Below are 26,696 nucleotides of genomic sequence, written 5' to 3' on the forward strand. Positions count from 1 at the left end.
TACTGTGAAATTGTTCCTTTAGGTAGGTTGAGAGAATTTTAGACTACCCTTGCTAGTTAGTTCATACCAGCAAGGATCGTGCATGGAGTTTTTCTTCAATAGAATTAATTAGGGTGGGTCAAGTTTGTATGGCCGCATCACAAACCCCTGCTCAACACTGCTCTTTTGAATTCAATCGAGGTCCCCAACATGTGTGCCAAATTTGATCCAATTTGGTTATGGTGAGAACTTTAACGTTTGCATCAGAAACGGAACGAAATTATTCATCAGCTTATCAAAACTTCAAACATTGCTTAAAATTACCCAACCCTGAGACTTAGATTACAGCAATGTTGAAGACCACTAATTGACTTCCGTGTAAAAGGCTATCAATCTTTTACTTTAGACCAAGTGCACCGTGCATACCTACAGGCGTAAATCTAAGCAGCGTCCATACATCTATGGAGATGATCCCTGCGCGCACACTTATGTTTTATAAAGTTTCAGATCCAATGGGGCAGCGAAGGGGGGTAGGGGGGTCTGATAGTTAGGGTGCAACTCCTCCCTCAGAGTCTTTAAGCAAATACAAGATTGAGTTTTGTGCAAGATGTGGGTCAACTGGGTTCAGACAACGTACTATAAGTCGATTGATCCACTCAGTTGAATTCAATTGGCTTGAAAAGTTGAGTCTGGTTCAACTTTATTCAATTCAATTTAGTTGATTAAGTCAAGCGAATAGTATGATTTACACATTCAATTCGCGTTCAAGTCAGTTGAATTCAACTGAGTTGATAAATTGACTTGCCTTGCCTAAACCCAGTTTACTCAAATGCAGGGATATCAGATGTACAGACATGCCTGTACCTGTATTTATACAGACATTTGATCATGCTCACAGACATTATACAGACATTGAGAAATAGTTACAGATTTATACAGACATTGATATCCATCAACATCCAAAAATAGTTTATGAAATAATTGACTTATTTAAAACATATATTAGTTAGTAGCTAACCCTCTTGGATCACATCCAACCGCTTCATTGGTGCATTTCTATTATCATCATCACTGCCATCCATATCACCACCCAATTCCAAACATCAGGAATTCTTCCTCATCAACACAAATGTAGCATGACATATTCCTACATCAGGAAATGGCCATCCGGCAGCCAACGATATCACCAACCCTTGGACCTGCCAGCGATCGAAGACTCTTCAGCAGTTTTGTCTCCTTTGACCACGTTAAATTTATATTACTCAGCTGATTGGTAAGGCTTTGGTAGGTTTGGTTATAATAGAATTCAATAAATCGTGTTCAGTTGGTTGTAGACCTGAGTAAAATTAACTTGTGTTTTTTTTAGCTGAAGTCTGAATGACAAATCCACATTTTATTTTTTATGTACAGCAGGTATTTGCCAGAAATGCAGAATTGGTACGATTACTCGGGTGTCGCGAATTGCACAATAACTTTCACTAAGTCTGAATTCAAGAAAGTTTCAATTTTAATTTTTTTCACTTTTTCACAAACCGGAAGTTGCCATTGCGTCGTCCCCATTCCGAGAATACCCATATTGTGGGGATATTTGGCACTTTTACAGTTTTTACAACTTTCACAAGAAGTCCATGTGCACACTAGCGCTGCGTAGCGAGAGAATTCTGATTTTTGAAATCCAATACGGTGGTTTTCAATTTTATAAAAGCCCAGATGGCAACTTTCGGGTTTTATAAAAAAAATGTTAAATATCCTACAACAGGGGTATTTTAAGATCGGAAATGATGTGTATCCCAAAATGGTGACTTCCGGTTTGGGAAAAACTTTCAAATACCCTTCAATATTGATGTTTTCCCTGCGCTTTGGTCAGATAGCGTATAGGGCGTCGTTGTGCCAGTTTGGTCGTGGCACATTTCGAGTATGAGAGAGTGATTGCAGTTTGTTCAAAAGTGCCTGAGTAGAATGCAAGTACTTTCGATGATTATCCGTAGTTGTTACAGTGAAGATATACACCCATATTCTCGTTAATGTCTGGACGTGTTTGTCATACAGAAACATTTGATTTTGTGTGGTGGATGGGTTTCGGGCGTGGACGGACATATGGGTGATGAGTAGACTGATGCAAAATTTGAAATTTTCGCTCCACAGTGTTCAAACGGTTTCAAATTGGGTCCTGATTAGCTTCCGAAAGTTTAAACTCATTTGATAAGAAATTGACATGGCACAAACCATTTGAAGTTTATATGGAAATTACTATGGAAAAACAAAACTTTTTGTTCATTGTCTTATAGCCTTTTTACATATTGTACTGTTAACAAATTCTATTGCTATTCTTATGGGAATTTTTGTCAGCTACAACTTTGCAGAAAATCGTTTTTCAGCCAAACGTCAAATTAAATAGTTATTAATTGTTTAAGAGATTGATAATGTTATGGCAAGATTAAGCAACTGTATTGTGGGCAACACTGTATTCTGCAGTGTGACATAGTAGCCATGATTTTTGTCCTCTATTCTACGCGCCATAAACCCCAATGTTGCCTGCTGAACAGTTGATTGAGCATAATCGTAAGACATCAGTGACTTGAATCATTAATAATTTTTGTTCCTTACATTTGATCGAAAAGTGGTCTTTAACAAAGTTGTAGCTGAGAAAATTTTCAACAAGTTTAGCTATCATTTTCTAAAGTAGAGGGAACTGGTGAATTTTGAGATCGATATGAACCGAAATGATGGTTTCTCCATAGTAATTCCCATATAAACTTCAACTGGTTTGTGCCAAGTCAGTTTCTCCCTAAATGAGTTCAAATTTTGTGAGGCTAATCAGGGCCCAATTTGGAACCGTTTGAGCACTGTGGAGTGAAAATTTCAAATTTTGCATCAGTCTAGTGATGAGTATGCATGCATAAGGGCGTTTACGCGATGATCGATTCTCTTCATCGATTTTCTCTTTGCATTGCTACAGCTAAGCGAAATAATTTTCTAGACTTTGTTCAATGCAGAGTTGTAACAGGTTGTACTGGCTATCAAAAGCAATAGCAAACCCATCGAGAAACGTTAAATCTACCGAGTTATTAACAAAAGAGAAAATCGACGAAGCGAATCGATCATCGCGTGTACGCCCTTATGCATACTCACTGTCGAATTTAATTTACTTTATCAGGATTTCATCGTGATTTTTTTTTTTAAATGTGTGGTGTTTTTGATAGAAGAGCTATTGAAGTATCGACAGAAATAAAAATATTTCTTATCAGTCGTCAAGACGAAAGATGGTGATGGTGGCTAAACATTACGATAACTCAAAAGAGGTATTCAACTGAGACGTTCCTTCAAGTCTTTCAAGAAACCCAACTAATGCTACAATTTTCCAGAAAGAAATTATGACGTTCCGTAGATATGGGGCCTCTATTAGCTCAGTCGGTAAAGGCGCAGCTATAAAGCAAACTCATGCTGGAGGTGGCCGAGTTCGTTTCCCTGTCCGATGTAGGAATTGTTCGAGTCGGAAAATTGTCGGAAATGAATAACTGTAGATTTAGAACACTAAGTTGAGAGCACGCAATTAGCTAATTTGTGAAGCTTGAAATGCGAAGAAGAAGAAGAAGTAGAATGTTCCATACAAACGTATGTATAGTCAAGGAACTTCAAGGTTGTTTTGTATGGTTTTTCAGGGAACGTTTTGAAAGCTTTACTATTTTTAGTAATCCTGGGAAGATCCAGGACAGGAAGACCTCCAGGGCACGTTCAAAGTTTGTGTTTAATTTTTTCAATAACATTTAATGACTTTCACGTTATGTTCAGAAAACTTCTCAAATTAACTTAAAATCAACCTTAAGTTAAAAGTGTATTCAGAGGAAGTCCACAAAGTCAAGTCAATCCCCCCTATTCTGCGAGTCACGTGACTCTCTCTCACCGGTGAGGTGACAATAGTCACCTCGTGTGAGGTGACTCTCCATTTGATTTGCATGGAGAGTCACCTCACACGAGGATACAATTGTCACCTCACCGGTGAGAGAGAGTCACCTGACTCGCAGAATAAGGGGGAATAATCATAACAATCAACTCATTTATACATATATAAAAGGGAAGGGACGGTCCAACATGGCACCCGATTGAAGCGATTTGGACGGGGAGAGTGGGAATGCCAACTCCCTGTTGATAACATTTCGTGGATAAAGGGCGGGCTCTTCCCCCGACTCATTGGGGCATCTTCCTGTTTGGGGGCTTGTCTTTTTGACCAATTGGCTGATCAAGTTGCTGGAAGGAGATTCTTTATTGTTCTGTAGATGCGTATAGACAACTTTGCCTATCGATCTACCCAATCCGTTTTTGGCCCTTCATACAGCGACATGTTGAGGACAATCAAAGGTTATTAAGCTTGATCAAAACAAACAGAGACGAGAGCCCACTGCTGTCGGACTTAGTTTCCGTGCTACAATGGGTTGTAAACCACTATCTTCATATCATCATGGACGGGCATATGGGTGATAATATTAAGTAAAATTAATTATTTATGCCATTTTGGAATCCAAGATGGCTGCTCCCGGTTTTCTAAGATCTAAGATGGCATCCTCCAGCTAAAGAAAACTTTCAACCACCCAACTATATGGATGTTTTTGAAACGGATACAACGAATAGGGACCGGAAATCGATTATTCACGGCATTTATTAATAAAAGATGGTGGATGGATTTTTTTCTTAAACCGAGGACTACCATCTTGGACTCCAAAATGGCGTGGGATATCGATTTCCGGTAGAGGCAGTCGTCCCCGTTCCAAAATTTCTCAAAATGTATGTATACAGGAAGCTCACATGTACACTAGCACCGCGTAGTGAGAACATTCTGAAACTGGCTATCTACCATCCGCTCATAGGCACCGACTTAGGGGACACTTTTACGTCCCCAATAATTTTCAGATTCTTATATAAACTCAGTGGCGCCAACTTGGCTTGAACATTGGGGAGACAAAATCACTTTTTACGTGTAGTTTACATGATAATCTGCATTTTAGCTTAGTGGGACCAAAGTGCCTCAACCCACCCACCTCAAGTTTTATTGCAAAGCAAATTTTCTGAATTTTAAGCTTTGAATTCGAAGAGTTTTGATTAGTTTTCCATTGAAGTTATCCCAAACTGCACTGAGGTGTTCCCCGAGTCTTTATACTATTCCCTAAATTGCATTGAAGTTCCTTGAGCTTCTCTAAAGTTTGCTAATTTTTTCTGGAAAGAACTTCTCTGGAGTTCATTTACCTCCTTTCAAATTCATCCAAACATATTTGAGGTGGTGCTACATGAGGCATTCTGAGAGACGTTTTTTTAAACTACACACCTTATTTTTTCTACCGGCATATAATCGACGAGAAAATCCACAGCCAGCTTTTCGTTGTAAGCGTGCTTCTTTTTCATTTTCGTTTCGTACTGATAGCCTTGCTAGGCGTTATAGAAATTATGCGTTAAACACGTTGTTTGAAAGAAATAAAACTCGAGTTCATTTTAGAGCCTCGAAAAAGTTGGCATAGACTAAAAGTTGCAAAAACAAATAAATTGGTCTGTACGGCCAGCAAATATTTGAACATACCATGATCACAGTAGGGCATATATGTAGTCTACGATACTGGCAATGAAAAGCGAATTGTCAAAGGACAATTCAAAAGAGAAATAAGAAGAAGAAGAATGATCACAGTGTCACAGATAATCTGTACATTCTGGCCCTTATTATGGGTGTCACGATGAAAACGAAGTGAAGTTACCAGTTGTCACTCACGGTGAAGTTATTGCCGTGTAAATAAAATGGGAATCACTTCACCGTGAGTGACAAGTTGTCACTTCACCGTGAAGTGACATCGGTAATAAGGGCCTCTGACTGCACACAGTTCGACAGACACATATTTTTACAGCGTATACAGTGTGACTGTCTCTCACTTTAAAGGGCCCAGTCGGCTCCGCCGGGATGTTCTGAGGCATTACATCTCCGATCACGCCTTCCTTCGGGAAGCAAAACCGTTGATCCCCGATCCATGAGTTGATGGGTCGATAGGTAGGGTCCAGGTGTGGGAGTTGCCCCCCTGGCGTCGGTTGCATTGATACTCAGTACTGAAAACAAGATCGATGGAAAACAAATCAAGGAAAAAACACGATTTCATAAGAAGCCAGACAAACTGTGCAGATTTGTACAGAGAAACTGACTAGTCTGGTCGTACCTTAATGTCTTCACTTCGTATGAAATTGTACAAACTTAAAAATTATCGCCGATTTCGGTAATTTTTACCGACATCTGAATAGCTGAACTGTTCGGTATAATTTATGCAATTCAATTCAATTGCTTTTCAGCTACTTTGAAACTAAATCTCCACTAAAATGACAAGATTTGATCATTTAAACAAGGTTGAACATGTTTTGAAATTATTTTCAAATTCAATAGCCTTTAAAATGAAGGTCAAAGTTTTACAGAACGTTCTGCTGTTCTGATTTCGGTAAAATTTACCGATCACGAAAACAAAATCTTATACCCCGTTCACATTACAGCCTATATCACGTAATATAGGCTTTCTTGCAATGAGCACTCATACATAGGATTTCCAGTGAAAACTAGATGTATGGGTGCTCATTGCAAGACAGTGTATATCACGTGATATACGCTGTAATGTGAACGGGGTATTAGTGTGTATGCATGATAAAATGTTTGTATACTTGGCATCCCTGCCTCTGATTGCGTTTTTTTCTGTCTTCGAAATTCACGGAATTTTCTTGGTTTTTTTACGTTTTAATTATTATTGCCACTTTAGCACTCTTTGGTCCAGTGCTGCAAAATCTAGACAATACCCAACAAACATTGAATGTTGAATAAGAGCTTATTCAGACAAAAACAAGCTTCTTCAGCTAAAAAATAGCTTTTTCAGCTGTTGATCGACTCAAATTGTTTGTTGGGTACACGGCGATATTCAAAATTCTGCTTTGGTCACTCATTTGAGCCAGCAGTCATCGTCAAGACAAACCATGTAAATTATCAGTGACAATGCTGTCAGTGACGAAGATCTGCAGATTTTTGTATTAGCTTAATTTGATACGAAATTTAATTAATTCAGCAAAACAATTCCATGGAGCCGTTAAAGTGAAGAAGCATCTACGTTCTGAACTGCTTGGATAACAATAATGTCACTCAGAATGCACGAAATTACACTTTTTATTACCAGGTGAACCTTTGTCATTGACGAAATAAAGATTGAGGATCAAGTCCATCAGTGACTGTGGGAAGAACAATTTTGTCAACATCGTGCGAAAATTTGTCAATGACAATGACAAACCTCAGCACTGATTTGATCATTTGTGACTTGTCCGGGAATGAGAATTTAACTCGTGGCTTTAACGTGAGAGGTATGGATGCTAACGATTGCGCCGGGACCCTCCCCAACTTTTCTTGGTTTAAACAGAATCGCTCCTTAGCTGAGCGGTTTTCTAAAATAGATTTCATACATTCCGTAGAAAACAACAATACAATCAATGCACAGACGGCTTCCTTTTGCTGATCCTATTTTCTCTTCTTCTATAACCAACGTGACAATAAAAGGGAAATGAATACAATAACTTTTCCCGGGTTTCTGCAGGCAGGTACCTCATTCCAGGTGTCTTTCTCATCTCGATACGAAATTCTTTTGATTTAAGCAATATAGGTAGAAGCCATCCACCAATGCTAGGTGGAAGAAAAAGTGGAACGATATTCATGGAATCAGGAACTAAAACCCTAGTTAGTGGATGAGCCGAATTTCAATACCTATATCTATAGAGTAATCTATACTAAAGTTCTCTAAGTAAAAGTATGGACGTCTGTCAAAATGTGGTCCAATCGAACTGTCAAAATGCCTTGCTTTGCTCGGCTGGAACAACTTTTTTTCAATTTTGTGGTGACAGTCGTCCATACTTTTACTCAACCCAATCGACAAATTAGTAAATTATAGATCAACATATCAACAGGGCATATTTGCCAAATATAAACAATAGAGTGACGCAAAACTTGAAATTTTCGCTCCACAATAATGGCTACTATGTCACACTGCAAAATACAGTGTTGCCTATAGAGCAGCTGCTTGATCATGTCATAAGTTTACCAATCTCTTAAATAATTAATAACTTTTTCCTGTCTCGTTTTAAATAGAAACGATCTTCAGCAAAGTTGTAGCTGAGAAATATAAGAATGGCTATCAAACTGTCTCGCAGCTCAATATGGAAAAAGACTAGAAGGCAATGAACTTAAAGTTGAGATTTCCCATAGTAATTTACATGTAAACTTCAAATGGCTTGTGCGAAGTCTGTTTCCAACCAAATGAGTTGTAACTTTGGGAGGCTAATCAGGACCCGATTTGAAACCATTTAAGCACCGTGGAGTGAAAAAGTCAAATTTTGCATCAGTCTAATAAGCAATGATGTTTGATCACACCATCGGCGCCGGGGTTTTACCGCATTTGAATGGGAAGCGGCTTCCACAATTGCCCCTACACACTTAGAAATTATCGCCGACTTCCGTAATTTTTACCGAAATCTGAACAGCTGAACTTTTCGGTAAAATTTATGCAATTCAATTCAATTGCTTTTCAGCTACTTTGAAACTAAATCTCCACTAAAATGACAAGACTTGATCATTGAAACAAGGTTGAACATGTTTTCATATTTTTTAAAGTCATAATTCTTTGCACTACTCCATATTTCTTGTTGTTTATTTGTTATTGTTTACGTTTTACGAGTAGAATTTGTTGTATTTGAATATAGATGATCATTTCTGGCTGTATTAGTGCACTTTGCGAGAAAGTGTTAGTGAAAATTCGAGGAAAATATAAAACAAACCGCTGTCAAACTCATTTCGACAGATTGTATTCCAGACATTTTGAGGTTAGTACCCGAGAAAAATAATAAACAACTTTACACGGTTGTATCATAGAGGTAACTCTAAGACTAGTAGGTCCCGAAATAACGTGCTCAACTTTTTGGCTCAGCTCTGGTACTCTCTTCGGTCCCAAGCTAATCGATGCACCGCTCGAAACATAGGAAAATCCACTAACCCCTCATTTTATCTGTTAAACTTTCATAGCGAATCAAAACAAACATAGTGTAGTACTAGAATTTCGACTAGAATGGGGTACGTTAATCGATTTGCTTGGGACCAATAGGCTAGTCAAGTAGTGAGCCAATTTAAAATCGTTAGTTTCGTATTGATTGTTGGTTGTATGGCCGTTAGTGTGTGTACGTTTAAAGTTAAAAATCTCTATTGACTTCTCGTAGCTAGATCTCACTAATACAACCTTGCTAGTGTAGCCGTGTAAAATCAATGTGTTTATTATTTTAAACCATGAAATTCGCTGTAAAAAGGTTCGACTTGACAGCGGTTTTTTTTTTAATATTTTCGATCAGTAAAACGCATTTGACGCGTCACACGAGACAAGGGCCTATCATTGCTGATTCTCTTTGCCGAGTTGATTTTAACTCGTAGTTAAAAGTGACATTTCAAAAGTTATTTTCTATGTTCGAAAATCCCTGTGCTGTCGATCGACCGGTTTTCGAGAAGAACTCAGCCACGGTTGTCAACATTTAACTTCTTGTCCGTCAGAAATAACCACGCTCGGATAGCAGAGTTAATCGATAACTTTCCATCTGTCAAATTTTAACCAACAGTTAAAATAATCCACCAAATGGTTCAGAGCCTTAGGCTGTGAACCATTTGCCGAGTTAAATTCAACTCGTGGTTAAAAGTGACGTTTCGAAAGTTATTTTCTATGTTCGAAAATCCCTGTTCTGTTGATCGACCGGTTTTCGAGAAGAACTCGACAGTGAGCATGCATAAGGGCGTATACGCGATGATCGATTTTCTCTTTGCATTGCTACATCAACTGGCTATCAAAAGCAACAGCAAACTGAGAAACGTTAAATCTAGCGAGTTATTAACAAAAGAGAAAATCGCCGAAGAGAATCGATCATCGCGTTTACGCCCTTATGCATGCTCACTGTTGAACTTAGTCAAGGTTGTAAAAATTTAACTTCTTTTCTGTCAGAAGTAACCACGCTCAGATAGCAGGGTTAATCGATAATTTTCCATGTGTCAAATTTTAACCAAAAGTTAAAATAATCAGCGGATGAATATGGCTGTCATATCGCTTAAGTTTGCTGCGTACCGAAAATCTGCAACGTTGTCAGTGGTACCATGATATGTTTTGTTGTTTTGATGTTGAGTACGTGTTTTCAGCTATATGTCAAACCCCTGAAAATAATCCACCAAATGGTTCAGAGCCTTAGGCCTTTAACTTTTGGTTAAAATTTGACAGATGGAAAGTTATCGATGAACCCTGCTATCCGAGCATGGTTATTTATGACAGACAAGAAGTTAAATTTTGACAACCATGGCCCGAAAACCGGTCGATCGACAGCACGGGGATTTTCGAACATAGAAATTAAATTAACGAGTTAATTTTAACTCAGCAAATGGTTCACAGCCTTAATACTAACGGTGGCAGATAAGTCTATTGTGCTGTAATTAATATTTAAGAGAACGCAATTTGAACTTGCGACGTGATCCATAACGGGACAGCCATCATACTTTGGCACTACTACAACATTCGTTTTCTAAAATATTAAACCAGACAAGAACTACAATACGATGTCAACTTTACCTTGAGAAATTCTATCTACAAAATCTTGTTGATCTGCCACGTTACGTATTTTAAGTTAGTAAACAAAAGAACAGTCAATGTCCGTTACCTTGATCTCTATTAAGCAAAGCGGATTAATAGCTTTTGTAGTGGATTGAATAATTTCTCTTTAGCTCTGTTATGCTTATATTTTGACAGATACGCGTCATACTTGCTAAGCCGCCACGTTATGTAAACTAAAGAGTCTTCAATGTCTGTTCCCCACTGAGCAAAGTGGATGAATTATGTTAGAAGATTTCTAAACATTCAGCAACATCAAGTTTCCATGCAGAGGATAGGCTTTGCAGAAAATCGATATTAGCCTCGATATTAGCCTTTTTCAAATTGTGCCCAATAGAGAAAATATTCTCCGCAACCTTAGATCCGAAATCGCAATAAATTCAATGAGGTCCTATCAGCATTAATCGAGAAGTCTAGTGAATGTATGCCAAGCAAGCAAAGCTAATGCTAGAAATATAAAGAAACTGTACTTGGTTATGTCATGCTGCATCACGTTGTATCGCCGAGATGGAATGCAAAGACAACCTTCTCAGTTTCAAAAACATGTAGTTTTTCGTTAAATTACCCTACAATCATAGCAATTCAGAAAATTACCAAGCAATAAAACAGCGACCCGCTATTAGGCGTTTATGTTCTGTTTTTAAATATAATTTGCCGAGTCTCTGAAAGGAAAGAAATGCTCATTATCAAATTTATTATTGCTGGTGCCGTCATCTCCATTTTTGCTTCACTGACCGCAATAACTGAAAACAAACAGCCTACTTTGTTATTTGCACTGAAATCTTCTACCCGCGCCACAAAAGAATCACTCGTGTGAGGACATGAAAAATGCGGCAATAAACGTCTCTTTGTTTTTATCGCATTACCTGTTGCCCGGACCCATCCATATAACGGGACCTCAGCAGAGTTTGATTGTTCATGTGACTACCTTAAATTTAGTTGTTGTTTTTTCCACGGTCCCACTTACCTGCTTTTTCGAGTCCATCTCATCCTTCAGCTCAATGACCCGCTCCCGGAGCGGCCGCAGTTGCTGCGACAGAGGTGTGACACGTTCCCGAGCGGCTGTGACGGCCCGCTGCAGGCCGTCGACCAGCCGAGTCAGTTCGGTCATACCACGGGACGCAATTCCCGGCGAGCCCGGGCGGCTGTCGAATTCGCCTCCACTGGCGAGGCTACTACCGGCCATGGAGGAATCTTCGTCAGTCACCTGGGACAGGGTGCTCGAAAGGGACGGGTCTTGAGTTTTAAGATTTTCCAGCGTCTGCGATAAGTCGGTCACCTCGGCTTTGACCGAAGCCAAGTCTGCACGTTGTTGCTTGTAGACATTGCTCTTAGCACGCAGCGTGTTGACGAATTGCTTCAGTTCCTCACCGCGAAGGATCACCTCTCCAACCGTGTCCTGCAGCTTGCGTTGCTTGTCCTGGAGTTGATTATCGATTTCACGTAGCTCTTTGGTCGTCTGGTCCAGCTGCTCGGCAGCGGCTTCTTTGTTACGGGCAACCATGGCTGCCTGTTGCCGAAACGGTCCCAGCGTGTCATTCTGAATGTTGTATTCAGCCATTCGAACTTCAACGTGTTTCTGAATTTCCCGGTTCAGTTCGTCGATTTTGCTTTGCATTTCAACGAGATCACTGCGGGCGATGTTTGGTTCGTCGATTACCTCTTGTAGGGTTTGCACCTCGGATCTCCGCTGGAGAAGTTCCTGAGGTAGCTTCTGCTGAACCATAAACTCAAGAACTTGCGTTTCCTCAATAAGGCTATCCATCAAGTTCTGAGGCGTGGCACCCTGAACGGACATCTTTGCATTGTGCAGATCCTTCTGCAGTCGATCGTGAATCATGCTGGCTCGATTGAGCCCTTGCTTTTGCTCTTCGATTTGCGACAGAAGTTCCTTCTGGCGTTCCTTTTCGATTCGCAAGCTGTTGGCTGCTTCAAGGAGTAGTTCCTGTTGAGGCACCTTGTCCAGCCGCGTTTGAGTTCGTTCGATGCGTTTCTTGACGTTCTCGATTTCGGTTTCGATTGCACCAATGTCACTTCGCAGCTCCCGGGTTTGGGCGCCTTCGTGGACCGACTGTTCGTACGCTCGATGAGCGTCCTTGAAATCATCCATGGTTTGCAAGTATTGCACCCACATGCTACTCAGATCAGGCATTGACATGGCCTCCGGTGGTAGGTCCAACGGGATTAGAAATCTGTTGAAATATGGATGAAGGTAAATATTAAGTGTTCTGGTTCGAAAAACAGCTATGTACTGCCATACTTAGCCAAATAGGATGACTTCTTAACTCTCTCCCGATTGTCGAACGTCCACCGCAGGATCGGATGTATTAACTTCTTCTCGCCACGGACCAACCCACGACGGAACGCTCCGGGATCATCCATATCGCCCGGTGGACGATATTGAATCTTTCTTAAAGCGTCCATCACATGTACGTTGGTCTCTTCCGGGTCGTTTTCCCGAACATCCAGCTTATCGATTGCATCGAAGGCATGAAACACGTCGATCATCACCTGCAGCAGCGATTCCGGCGACAACGAATCAAACGTTATCAGGTTGTATTCCGTTTCGAGCAGCTTGTTCACTTCCAGCACGATTAGTTTGAGATCTTCGGTCATTTTTGAACTTTTTCAAGATAATGTTATCCAACAAAAAATGGTAGGTGATTATTTGGTCGCGAAAGGATAGATAATATTAATTTGCATATTTGTTTGGCTGCAACTGTTACCAAGCAACCAAGCAAAGGTTGCTACGCTTCGGTGAGCATGCGCGGTGACGCGGTTGAACTCAGCAACCTGTTGATGGTGTGTTTATTTACACTTTTGCATGCTTTCAATTAAAGTATGCGCAACAGTTGGTTGCTCAACACACTAATAGCGAATTTTTTTGGAACTGGTTCCAACCCAGTGCGAATCCGAACTTTTTGTCAGTGCGAACCTCAACCTGAGCTAGGTTTTAAAAACAAACGATCAAACTGACGCTTGCAGACCCGATCTTGATACCCGATCCAGGGTGGAACTGAATAATAAACAAATTCGCTATAAGATTTATAGAGAATTCAATAGGCTAGGCGGAAGATGAAAACTGTCCACTTTTTCTTAACGGCCAAATTACAGTTGAAGGCCCAAACGCAATGTGGGCGGAAACGGAACCGAAACAGAAAGTTCTTATTTTTCTTTTGGTAGTTCAATTCATATAGGTATTTAAAGGAAAAAATGTTTGTTTATTCTTTTGGTTTGCCAAATCCGAACTGCCGTGCCTTCCGCTTAACCCTCCCATTTAATTTTGCACAGTGGTCTCATCGACCTTATTCGCCGCCGAACGCCATTTAGATTTAAACTGCTGCTCGTTTTCCATGGATTTATTATTTTTTGACCAAGGCCCAATACCGTTTGATAGGGCGGAATTCTGGGCTGTTGGGAGGATTGTGGTCTTTGGGTACCACAACCACGTTGTTCGCATCGTACCACTCGATTACCTTTTTCCCATAGTGGCAGCTCGCCAAGCCCGGCCAGAACAGCACAGGTCTATTATGTTGCCGTAGTAATGAAAATACCGCTTTTTAGACCACACGTGCATATGGTCTGCCAGACGAGATATTTTTTCGGGAACTTCGATAGTTTGATGGTTTTGAAAATTTCAGCCACCTTTCCTTTTCCTGATGTGGTATAAAACTCCTGTCCCGGAAGCTGCTTGAAATCCGCCTTCACATAAGTTTCGTCGTCCATGACGTCACATTCGAACTTTGTGAGCAGATTCGTATTTTGGGACCGCTGCTTTGCGTTTTGTTTGTAATCTCGGTTCGTCACCTTCACCTTCTTAAACGTCGACAACCCAGCTCGTCTCTTGGCCCGCTGAACAGTAGTATGGGAGACACTAAGTTTGCCAGTGACGTCCCGGATGGAGATGTTAGGATTCCGCTTATATTTCACCACCACCTTCTTCGTTGTCGCTGCCACGTCCGGATTACGATTGCCGCCGCTTCCAGGCTTCCTGGTGGTCGACAGACGCTCCCCGAACACTTTTAAAACGTTTGTCACGGTCGATTTGGCCACATCTAGCAATTTTGCCAACTTTGCGTGTGAGAACGTCGGAATCTCTTGCTGCGAGAGCAAAATTTTGACACGCTGCTCCTCTTGCTCTTGCGTCATTTTGAAAACTGGAGAGCAAACGGTGAAAACTCATCATAGCAACCATTGTATATACACTCAACTTCCATATGCAGTATTTCAGTTGTTTTTAATGAATTTTTAACAGAAATACACCAATTGGAAATTGACCAACTTTTGTGCGTTCCAGACTTTATGCTATGTATACAGTGCTTCTAGAATCTAACTGAATGGAAAATCCGGGATAAAGTCTTTTTTAATTGAATAAATGCTTTCTAAATCAATAACAAATCAAAATTGGACCTTAGTTCGTCATCTTTACGCACACATTATTTGTATGCACTCATCTGTTTTCTTTGAAGTAATGTAAGTTGCGAGGGGGCGACACATCTAAATCTCAATTTTAGATGCTCAAAAAATCTCACACTAGCGAATCAATATTTGAAAAATCTTCTTGCATTTCTCGCATCTACTTGCATCGCGCATCATTTTTTTTCAGCAAATCTTCAGAATCGTCATCAATATTCTTTCTGCCTACTCAACGTGCACGCAGCTAGCCACAGCAAAACACAATCTTTCCTGCAGTGTAGATAGAGTCGTCCCCCTCGATCTGAACACTTTTTAGTTTGAACGCCGTTAATATGCATGGAATGGATTAAAGTGAAATGGAACGCAGAATCAAAACAAACAGCAAATAAGGTTACCCGAAACTCGCTTTGCTGATGGTCATAGGGTTCCTAGAAGTCCAAATTAATATTGAACCGCGCTAATACGCACGAAGTGTCGTGCAGACTAACGCGGGTCCACGATATTCTGAAATATTATTGCACTAAAGCATACTAATTAAAGATTAAAAACAGGTTCAATCAGCATTTTTCAAAATCGATGCGATTTGACCACCATTCTAAGCAATTCCTATATTGTTTGTTGATACATACCATTAAATATCTATCATACAGACCAATCATAAAAATGGAATACTTAGGTTATAATCTTCATCCATGATATCATAATACCAACCAGTGGAAATTATAGATACTATAGATTCCATAGATAAGCGGAGGCACAAAAAGTTGTTTTGGCAACCATGAAAAATAAATGATCTTACTGGCATCCGTGAAAAAAGTTCATGCCATCATAGAGCTCTTCGTTGCACAGTTTTGTTTTGTTTCGTACGTAAAAGTTCAAAATGAAATGCAAAGCAAATCTTTGCAACAATGAATCGAGTAATAGTTTGCTTTATCTTTCCTTCTTCCGTTGTCCGCGAAATAAATCGGAATGTGGAGTGTGAAAAGCGATTTGTTCTCATAATATTACAATACTTTGTAACTCTACTGTCTGTATCCCGGTAAAAACGCTCAGTAGCAGAAACCTCTCGAGCTGTGTCTCAAGGTCGGCTTACTACTGGGTAATCTGGAGGGGCTTCGCGATCCTCATGTGCAGTACTGTCACCTGACTAAAAGCTATGAAAAGTTTAAGTAACACAGTAATCAAAGGGTGTATACTAATTATTTATTAATAAAAGCTATAGCAGGTGTGGATTGGATTTCTAATCGTAGTCCTATTGAATTTGATGGGTGTACAGTGGGTTTTTACTATGGGGGTTTGACGTACCGATACTGAACTGCTGCCGTTGATACTGCTCCGCCGAAGACTACTCTGCCGATGTGCGAGCGCTCGCCGATGATCCTACGTATGACGAGCTTGACGTCGGGCGAATCAAGCCTGACAGGGTGGTGATGTTTGAATTTACTTGCTAGTGGATCGGTCAACAGATTTACTTGACTTGATGATGATCTGCGGTCTCCTGGCGTGTACCCTCGTTGACAAGAATCACCAGAGTCCAGGCAAGGCCGGAGTGACTCTGCTGAGAGGGGTCCTCTTTTGCGTTTAGAGCCGTCTTGGCCCGCGGAATGCAGCGATTTTGACCTTGCAATGCCAAAGCGAAATGGTGTCCTTTACTGTTAAGATTAATAGCCACTCAGGACCAATAATCCGACTCGTGTGCTTCCTGACCGACTTAGTCGGTTGGTTCACAAAATGGCGCTGTACCGAATGGTACCACCAAAAGGTCCTGTGAGGGCAACGGGGTTTATTTTTATTAATTGTCGTACTGGTCTATGGTCATTCGATTAATGTTAGCTATTGGTAATTAATTAGCCAAGCCGTATTACCTGATTGAACAGATAGATATTCTCGCGATTTACCACTCACTTTGTATTACTTTAAGGACATGTGAAAAACCGCCAATATTAATTATGGGCAAATCACCCACGACGCAGTTTATCAATGTCCAACTAACCCGTGCAGCAGCTTGAATCTATATGACCTTTCACCAACTGTCAGGAAATGCGTATGAAAGGTCATGACCTACCTAGTTATTATCCATCTCATATCTTCCCTCTCCTTCGGTATAAAAGTTTTAAATGTTTTCACTCTACACACTTGTTTTGCGCCAAGTTTTTTTTCTCAGTGTACCTCAGTGTGCCGCAGCTGTACCGGCAGTGCAAAGAAGTCATTGAACTGACTTTTGATGCTTTTGATTGCTTGTGAATAATGCCTTGTTTGGCAACCCGGTATTTTAACAGCTCTTGTTTTTGTTTTGTTTTTCAATGTTTTCAAAAACTACACAGACTACAGTTTTGACTACACACTGGATGCATCCGTCTCCAAGGATGCCTGCAACGGACGAGCTCCGTTGCTACACGATCGGCGGAAGGCCGACCCCGCACAACGAACGTCGATCATTAGTCAACCAAGTCCTTCTGGGAGCCGGCGGAGGAAACGGATTAGCACCGAATTTTTCACCACCCGAGTATCATCCGTCGGAAAACTGGAAACCAACACCGGGTGGAACACACGTCGGACTGACGAAACGGACCAGCCAGTTTTCCAAGCAGAACTACTTGTCAGAGTCCACCCGTACACCCTGCCGGACAATTCGATCAGCTTCAAGGTCTACAGCGCCTCCAAGAACAATCGCAATCTTCCCGCTGAAATCGGAAAGTTCCCGAGCGTAGCCCTGGCGGTGAACGCCATCATGAAGTGCAACCACAGCGCGATCGATCACAAATGCACAAAACTCCCGTTCATTATGAAGATGTTAGCTATTTGAACTAGGTATTTGAGATTTTGCTAAGACGGTCCTCCAACATTATAATATATCCTTCATATTATGAAGGACGATGGAATGGTTGGTGAAGCAGCCACCGCCATGGATGTATTGAAGCAGTTCGAATGGTCGGATGGGATAGTTTTTGTTTGGTTGTTGACTTTCCGATGAAAACTCAAGCACCGCTTGTCGTGACCGGCCCAAGATTTCCAGCGTCGGCCACGGATTAGCGATGCAGCTCCCACGGTTGCGGCTGCTTCCAATTCTGCTGCTGCTGTTCCTTCTGCTGGTCCGTCTCCTCTAAAATTCGTAAAAAAAAAAGACGGACCAGCAGCAGCATTGGAAGCAGCCGCAGCCGTGGGAGCTGCATCGCTAGTTCGTATAGCCATGGCCGGAAACCTCGGTCAGGTCAAGATACCGCTGTTAGCTGTTCTTCGTCTGGGAGGAAATGTGGATGCGACTTCCGTCACGGGTGTAACGATTTTGAGAATCCATGGCGAGACTTGGTGGAGATTCACGGTTGTTTTGAAAATAATTTGACTAGGAGTGGCAACATCAATAACAAATTTTGACACATGCACCCTGCGCAGGCGCAGAAAAAGTTCAGTGTTGCCAGTAACTTTAAAGATTGTAAACTGTAACCATGGGTGCCAAACAACGCCAATGACTGCACCCGGGTGTGCCCAAGTTTGATTTTGGCACACTGTGTAGAGTGATCAACCCCTTGAATTAATGTTAATGAATCACTGAATGCTATCAGTTTTAATTTCACTAATATCATGGTGCCACCCACCTTTCTATTGGCATAATGTTAATAAAAAAATGTGTGGAGAGTTGATTTTATTTCCATATTTTTTTTATTTTTATAGTTTTTTTTTAGCTTAATCAGAGAAAACAATATTTTGTAGTTGTGTTCCGTAAAAAATGTGTTGAACCACCAGTGACAATTTTTACATTAAAACCAGTATTTCCCATTTTTTTCATATAAGCAAAAACAAATCACCGTATCTTTTTCAAGCGACATCGGCGGCATTGGCTGCGTATAGAATTAAAATTCACTTTGACAACGTTAATCGACTGGAGATTTTCACAGTAATATGGAACCAGATCACAGTATCTGCTGTTCGACTTGGACAATTTATGCAGCAAAGCCTCAACGCGATCATTGTTGTACACAGGTGTTGAAACGGTTGACGTTTTTTACTACACTCGCTTCGTTGTCGTGCGCGACAGTCTGTTTATATTCATACCAGTGCGCAAAACAGTCAGGTTCATTGAGTCATTTTGATATGAAGATGAACTGCCATTTGCCTCATAATTCACTGCCTCGTGAGAGTCTGAATGATTGAGAGGTAAACGAGTCACTGACAGCCGAGCACTCAGTCAACACGTTTATTCTGCCGTGATGGTACCCAATATTTGTTTTGAATGACTGAGCGTACATTTTCTATGGAAAAATAACTCAATTACATGCTGTGTGAGCGAAGGCAAGCGGTGTGCGTCGCCTGCTCGTGAGTGACTCAATGTTTTTGTTGGCTCTTTCATTGCCTCGTCCTTTACCGTTTGGTACAAACGGTCTGCACAGAGCAATGGATTGAATACACTGAGGCAAATAGACTTAAGAATTTTATAAGACTCGACTTATGGACGACAAATATGAATTTCATAGGCGCGACTTATGAAAGATTTTCGTCTAACATAGCGTAGCTCTTATACGCCTTTAACCGTTCCATTTTCTTAAGCGTTGAAAAACGAGTGGTCAATACACGGGCTCTGTAATCTCAGCGTCCATGGTTCGGTTCCAGTCTGCTCCGATTTATTATTTTTTAGTCAACATTGTTTTTCATAAGGCAAATCAATGAAATTCATACTAATTTCCTGTGGCTAAAATTCATAAGTGTTTCTTATGGAATTCTTACGATATTTTAATTCATATTATTATAAATTCATATTTGTCGTCCATAAGTCGAGTCTTATGAAATTCTTAAGTCTATTTGCCTCAGTGTTCAACTCTGCACACCTCAATCTGGACCGAGAACTTTATCTGTACCGAAAACTGTGGCAAGCGTTGGGTCGAGTGTGCCGAAGTGTGGCAATCAAGCTGTCGATCTCAGTATCCCATGAGTTTGGCAACCCTGCAGTTATGACTTTTGAGATTGTTTGTTTACATTGCCAAGTTCTCATGGATGGTTAAACGAGCTATATCTGAGTATATTGCATAGTATATACGAAGGTAATCACTGTGCCTGTCCTGTTAAAAAAAAATTTTTCCCCTATTTAGGAGATTTTCAGCCGCAGGCTGGTTCATCTCCGGCCTGTTAAAAAGTAAAACGTGCATCAAATAACACGAATGTGAGTTTTTCTTTGTACAACTTTCATTCTTCTTGCTTTAACGATGATAAGATTGATAAGCGCGAGATCGTCGGCCACTGCTGGAACTGTTAGCCAGTATACGCTGAACGTTGCCAACCATTAAGTTCAACTCCTCCACGAGAAGGAGAAGGGTGAGTGATGGCAGAAGCTGTCCATCCAGGACAAGAAATTTCTTTACCGTGTCTCATTCTGGTAGACGTTTGCCGAAACCTGTACTTATGACCCACCCGGCAAGTGGAAAATGTACCTCTACATTATTTATCATCATGGTACTCGGACAATGCTACAACCTAGAAATCAAGAAGGATTCGACCTAAAATTCCCACTGGTGATAGTAGAAGCAGCAATAGACCTTCAGTTACTTCCTAGTGTTGGCCTTAACTTTTGGGTACTGAATTCATCTATGTTTGCTAAACATGTTTTGGTGGGAGAGTCAATCGACTACGTCCATGGGTTTGAACCTTTGAACAGCCTAATAAATAAACAGGAGATCCTGGAAATCACTGAGATTGTTCAATAACAACACAAAAATAATCAGTGCTGCTCTTCTTCATTCTCATGGCTCTCAACTATTTACTTTTAATCCGTTTATCCTCATCGTTCATCAAATAATTTCCAGCAGTATGCAAATGCGTATCTAGGATCTAGATACCGGTTGTCAACGTTTGATTACTATCTTCTCTTTGTATTTGCTTGTTGTTCCTTCATGACTTTCATCCTTACTTGGTTTTGCCGGAATTGCATACGCTGCTGGCGGTTCCGATCGCGTTTATAAATATCGCGATTCAGATTGGCTCCGTCGAGGGCTCCGTTACCTTCGGTGTAGTTACCATCACAATTCTGTTGGCAGCATTAAGAAGGAATCACTCGTTTTCTCAGAACGGCCGTCCCGGTCGCGTTCTCTCCTGTAGCTTTTCTACGGTGAGGAGACGATTTTTCCAAATCCGTCCTCACTTGCATTCAGAACGGCCGTCCCGGTCGCGTTCTTATCCTGTGGCAGTGCCCCCACGAGGAGACGATTTTTTTTTTCAAATTCGTCCTCACTCGTTTTATCAGAACGGCCGTCTCGGTCGCGTTCTCTTCTGTGGCTTTGTCACGGCGAGGAGACGATTTTTGCAAATCCGTGCTCACTCGTTTTATCAGAATGACCGTCCCGGTCGCGTTCTTATCCTGTGGCAGTACCACCACGAGGAGACGATTTTTGCAAATCCGTCCTCACTCGCATTCAGAAGTCGCGTTCTTATCCTATTTTCCTTGCAAGTGGGTGATTTGCCTTTTTATTACCTATCGGGGGTATCCAAGATTCCAGGTTCGTCTCCTGGCAGGATCGCCAGAAATGTGAAAATCCGCCAATATTAGTTATGGGCAAATCACCCACGACGCAGCTTATCAATGTCCAACTTACCCGTGCAGCAGCATGAATCCAAATGACCTTCACCAACTGTCAGGAAATGTGTATGAAAGGTCATGACCTACCTAGTTATTATCCATCTCATCGGACACTTGGTTTTAACGATCCGAAGCACACGAACGCCAGATACTGATTGAGGAATGGCGGTTTTCCTTCGCGCTTTTCCCATCCCATTGCTCTTCTCTTGAGACGTTATTTTCCACCCGTTTTGAAATCACAATTTCGCCCGAATGTTGTTGTACCCACTGATAGAATACTCATACCCACTGTACTGTTGTACGGTTTTATACAATTTTCAAATTTAAAACAATTAATCCTACTAACAAATTAACAATTTTATACAACGACTACTAACCCTACTAATCCAACACCAATTAACCTTAAGAGACGTGACGGTACATTTAACAACTATGCACAAATTAAAAATCTAATATGATTTGTATCAAACGGTTACAACTTCTCCCTCAAACAACACCATGATGACGTCATGCTCGTTTGGCTACATTATACTTTGCCTCCGCTTATCTATGGAATCTGTAGTATCTATAGTGGAAACTAACTATTTTAAATTGGCTCACTACTTGACTAGCCTATTGGTCCCAGGTACATCTATAAGCGTATCCCATTCCAGTTGAAATTCTAGTAGTACACTTCATCTTCTTCTTTCCTCTATTTAACGTCGGTCTCTGTTCCGCAATCTAGTGCCAATAACCGACGAACATCGATTGCCATCCATTGACGGCAATCGAATGTGCAGGAAGGCAGCTTCCACACCTGCGTAGGATATCGCACCCATTAAATTCAATACACATTGGCCGGGACCAACGGCTTTACTTCCCTTCGGAAGGAAGACGTGACCAGAGATTTTTATGCCTCAGAAAAATCCCACCGAACTCGGCTGGGATTGAACCCAGACCCATTGGGGTAAGAAACTAGTAGTACACTATGTTTGTTTTGATTCGCTATGAAAGCTTGACAGATAAAATGAGGGGTTCATGGATTTTCCTATGCTTCGAGGGGTGCATCGATTAGCTTAGGACCGAAGAGAGTACTAGAGCTGAGCCAAAAAGTTGAGCACGTTTCTTCGGGACCTTCTAGTCTTAGAGTAATAATGCAAAGTTTCATGCAAATCGGAGAAGGTCAAGTTTTTTTTTCATATTCGACATTTATCGTTGAACTGCCAATGCGAATGCATTTCTTTCTAAGATATGGTTTATGTTTAGCCCCGCTCATCTAGACAATTTAAAAATAAAAAAATGACTAAATTTCGTGTTAATTCCTTTTAACTTCGGATATTGGATCACATTCGAAATTATTGCTTGCCATTTGTGTACAAGTTTTGGACTGCACGTTGAATCCATCGGTGATGAAAATCGATTTCGATCGGTTTCTTTGATTTAAACAAGTTTATTCAGAAAACCGACTAAACTAGCAAGGCTGTGATGCCATAGTCTGAAAAGCAACCTACGACAGAAAAAAAAAATCAGCAAGTTGAATTCAATAGCGCACATGTGCAGACATTTCAAAGCGCCACCTGCTGAGCTCATACGTGAATCTTTCGGAAAGCGTGACACCTCTGATGGCCAGCAGTGAGTGTATTATTTTTAGCACATTTGTCAAGCAGAAGGTCCTCGGTAATCCTTTTGTTATTTCTCCATCTGGCGACGAAACATGGCGAAGGCAACGTTTGACCAGTACTGAGGGCAGCCTCCCAGGATTGACACCTGAAGATTGAGATTAATGGACAATCTAGGCAGTCTGGGCTCGCATGCTTGCTTGCATCATTGCTGTATAACGGACACGTGGAAGTGTCAATTAGCTTTCACCATGTTGGCAGTCACTACACATTCGCGCTAGTAAGAAGTGTTTTGCATAACCTGCAGGAGATTTTTGTGTGCTGACAGTGGGTAGAGGAGTTGTGAGGGAGGAAATAAATTTAATTTGAATATCCCGTACTCCCGTGATTGGAGATAGATGGCAGTATAAAATCCGGCACCGGCATGTGACTTTCATCCAGAAGTGAAATCGAAGCCCAACAGTCAAGATAGTCCACATTTGCCTGTGAAAATTGTGATACTTTAGGATTTTAGTTTTTAGTAACAGTGAAGCCGAAATGTTCAAGTTATATTTCTTTTTCAACGTGGTCTGCATTTTCTTGGCCATACGGAGTGCCATCAGTGCGGAAGTGCCAGATTCAAATGTAAAATCGGTGTGCTTTGTTTGTTGGTGAACTTGGATGATAACCGTTGTGTCTACCTTGCAGGAGCAGAAAATTACAAATTTCCTTTCCTCGGTGAAAGACAGTGAAGGCTTGAGCAAACGAGCTGCGGCAATGTGGTTCGGGCCCCGTCTCGGAAAGAGGTTCGTGTGACTAATTTCGTTGACATTCATTGTAAGCACCAAATGCGGTTTTACTTTATTCGTAGAACGATTTCATCGGATCTAAACGAAGAATTGCTCGAAGAAATGGATGGAAATCCATTGTCATACTCTGGGGACGCGCCTCAACACTTGGCTGCGGAACTCGCCCAAGGAACTCCGTACGTCGTACTTCTAATGACAGGCCGTGTTCTCAAACAACCGCAACCCGTATTCTATCACACCACAACCCCGAGACTTGGTCGCCGTGACGCATCGGCGAACGATAACAACTCCAGACCACCGTTTGCTCCACGACTTGGCCGCAATTTGCCATTCTCTCCCAGGTTAGGCAGATCTTTTAGTGTCCCGGCACTGGATAGTTTCGGTTACTAGACTGATGGCACCAAGAGTGCGCCGCCCCCCGAAGCGACTCAGTAGGCCGTTTCTATTGGAGTTTTTTTTTTTCAAAATGGCTGGAATCCGAATAGAACCGGCCTACTGAGACGGATATTTGTATAGAGAGATATTTTGTGTAACTAAAATAACTGTACAATACGAGATTAAACTATCAACGATGACGAGAGTATGTATTTTCTCTTCACAGTGTAGCTCTGGATGACAAAACCATTGCTTGTTCAGATCCACCATTTGATCCACGAGCACGCGACTGTACAAAGTAAATGCTTGCACCATATCAAGATGCTTCGATGTTAATAAAATATTCATTGGCTCGCGTACCTACTTTAGTCTTGCGGTTAACAATCGGTTAGCTACAATAGCTATGAACAGAACTTTCATGTTTGATATAATATTAGAGACTACTGCAATCTTGAACGAATTTGTGTGCGACAGTTCAACCGAACGATTTCAGTGTTGGATGGAATAATTGTTCTGAAAGTGGTCGCTCACGATTTAAATTTGAAAACGCAGCCTTCATCCAAGCCATGGAACGCTTCCCAAGTAACATTGCAAGCTTTACCGAGGTTTTAAAAAATTCCACAACTCCAAATCATGGTCTACAGAACCCTCATTGTTTCTTGGGTTTTGAACAGGTAGCGGCCATGACAGCCTACAGTCTCAAACGAAACAACCAAATGAAGCTTACTTCGCAGACCGTTTGCCAGTTCACGAACACCATCTTACGCGATTATTATCACCTTTTCGAAAAGACGACCAATTTTCCCAAGATCGGCGAATGTAAGGTACTGCCAAAGACGTGTTACGTCAAGAACCATGTGCTTAACTCGGATACTATTCCACTTTATCTACTGACCGGCTTGTGGAGGTTATCCATAGTTGTAAGCACAGTTGCTGGTGGGAATAGTCTATTCTACGTTAACCTATACTTCAAGGTTCAAATTGCTGGTTATTTTAAAGGTGGTACATTGTTTTGTTTTTTATTAGTTTCGCCAGTCACGTGGACAGAATAGCCATAGACACTGCTTAACAATACTTAATTATATTCTTAAAAACTAGTTTTCTATTATTGGTATCATAAACCCCATACACGTCAATAGCAACATTTACTAAAAGATTGGATATGGTGAATTGGGTCGTGTATATTGATGTTCTGAAGCACGCAACTGCAATCGGTACGGTTACTAGGCGTGTCAATAATGAACTCTACGACGAAGTCAATTACGATGGCTCGACGTTGTTTGAAGTTCGATAAGTGCGCATCTAAGTTTTTTACGGAGGTATGCTTTCAGGATTGATCCATGGCAACGTGTTTTGACGTAGGACTACGTCTGTGATTTCTATATAGAGGTACACTTTGAGAAAACCAAAAAATGGAACATGTAACAAAATTATGAAAGATTTTGAAAATTAATAGCTCAGTTGCCCCTGGACCAATTTCAAAAATTTTATCACCCATCGATCTGAAATATTTCTACACATCGATAGCATCCGACTGTTCAACTAGAAACTATTGAAAAAGTAGTAAATGTCAAGCATTGTCCAAATGTACAAATAAACAGTGATAATTTTATCACTGTTTTCATGAAATAAACCTTCTTCCCAAACCTAGTCGTCATTATCGAGTAGCACTTGGTTGCACATCATTCTGCTTTAACTTGAGAAGATATAAAAGAGCGCTGCTGTCCATCCAGCCTCAACTCATGTTCGCTTCAGACGGCGTGGTGAGCAAGCAGCAATAGCAGCAGTAGGAAGGTGGTGGCAGGTTAAGTAGTTCACTCTTCTTCCTAACAAGCAACAATGACTGGTCGTGGCAATGGAGGAACAGGTCTTGGTAAAGGAGGCGCCCAGAGTCGATGTTATAATAAGAGTCCCGTCAAGAGAAAATGTTGCGAACAAGCAGCACTGTTTGTGATTTATTTTTCGTCAGAGTAACCAGGCAACCAGATTTTATGCGTTAGCATCGGATGACTTTCATTCATAAGTGAAAAATGTCATATCGATAACGAAGCTTCAGGGAGACAAAAACAATTATATAACCTGAAAAATATTCAAACAAATTCTTAGTTTAACTTATAAATAACACAATGTACTAAATACAGCGAAGAAATGTTTTTCATCTAAAATTACTAAAATATTGTCAGTAATGAATGATATAATGAATAATACACTGGCTGTGGGAACAATAATGTGTATTTAATTTGCTTGTTTGGTACCCCGCTTGACAGTTCGATTGGTACTTCTGGCTTCA

The 26,696-nt window shown here is 41.0% G+C and overlaps 3 protein-coding genes across 3 annotated transcripts in view; 2 read left to right on the forward strand and 1 right to left on the reverse strand.

The window, feature by feature from the left end:
* The window catches only part of LOC135702953 (intraflagellar transport protein 81 homolog), a 43,036-nt gene extending 29,751 nt beyond the window's left edge, over positions 1 to 13,285 (reverse strand). Inside the window, exons 1-2 of the mRNA XM_065224027.1 lie at positions 12,925 to 13,285; positions 11,632 to 12,856 (exon numbers count right to left, since the gene is read on the reverse strand). Coding sequence (XP_065080099.1) covers positions 11,632 to 12,856; positions 12,925 to 13,280 — 1,581 coding nt within the window. The 5' untranslated portion in view covers positions 13,281 to 13,285. The remainder of the gene's footprint in view (positions 1 to 11,631; positions 12,857 to 12,924) is intronic.
* A 10,414-nt stretch (positions 13,286 to 23,699) lies between these two features.
* Positions 23,700 to 24,599, forward strand: LOC135702903 (PBAN-type neuropeptides-like). The gene is made up of 3 exons (XM_065223960.1): positions 23,700 to 23,867; positions 23,931 to 24,028; positions 24,094 to 24,599. Exons 1-3 carry the CDS (start codon positions 23,781 to 23,783, stop codon positions 24,419 to 24,421), a joined length of 513 nt encoding a protein of 170 aa, XP_065080032.1. The 5' UTR covers positions 23,700 to 23,780; the 3' UTR covers positions 24,422 to 24,599.
* Positions 24,600 to 24,727: 128 nt separating this feature from the next.
* LOC135702918 (uncharacterized) lies at positions 24,728 to 25,700 on the forward strand. Its single transcript, XM_065223973.1, has 4 exons — positions 24,728 to 24,737; positions 24,846 to 24,988; positions 25,081 to 25,408; positions 25,546 to 25,700. Exons 1-4 carry the CDS (start codon positions 24,728 to 24,730, stop codon positions 25,698 to 25,700), a joined length of 636 nt encoding a protein of 211 aa, XP_065080045.1.
* Positions 25,701 to 26,696: the final 996 nt, after the last annotated feature.

The sequence above is a fragment of the Ochlerotatus camptorhynchus genome, unplaced genomic scaffold (assembly GCF_037179485.1).
Source record: "Ochlerotatus camptorhynchus isolate MF236.1 unplaced genomic scaffold, CSIRO-AGI_Acam_v1.1 ptg000203l, whole genome shotgun sequence".
NCBI lineage: Eukaryota > Metazoa > Arthropoda > Insecta > Diptera > Culicidae > Ochlerotatus > Ochlerotatus camptorhynchus.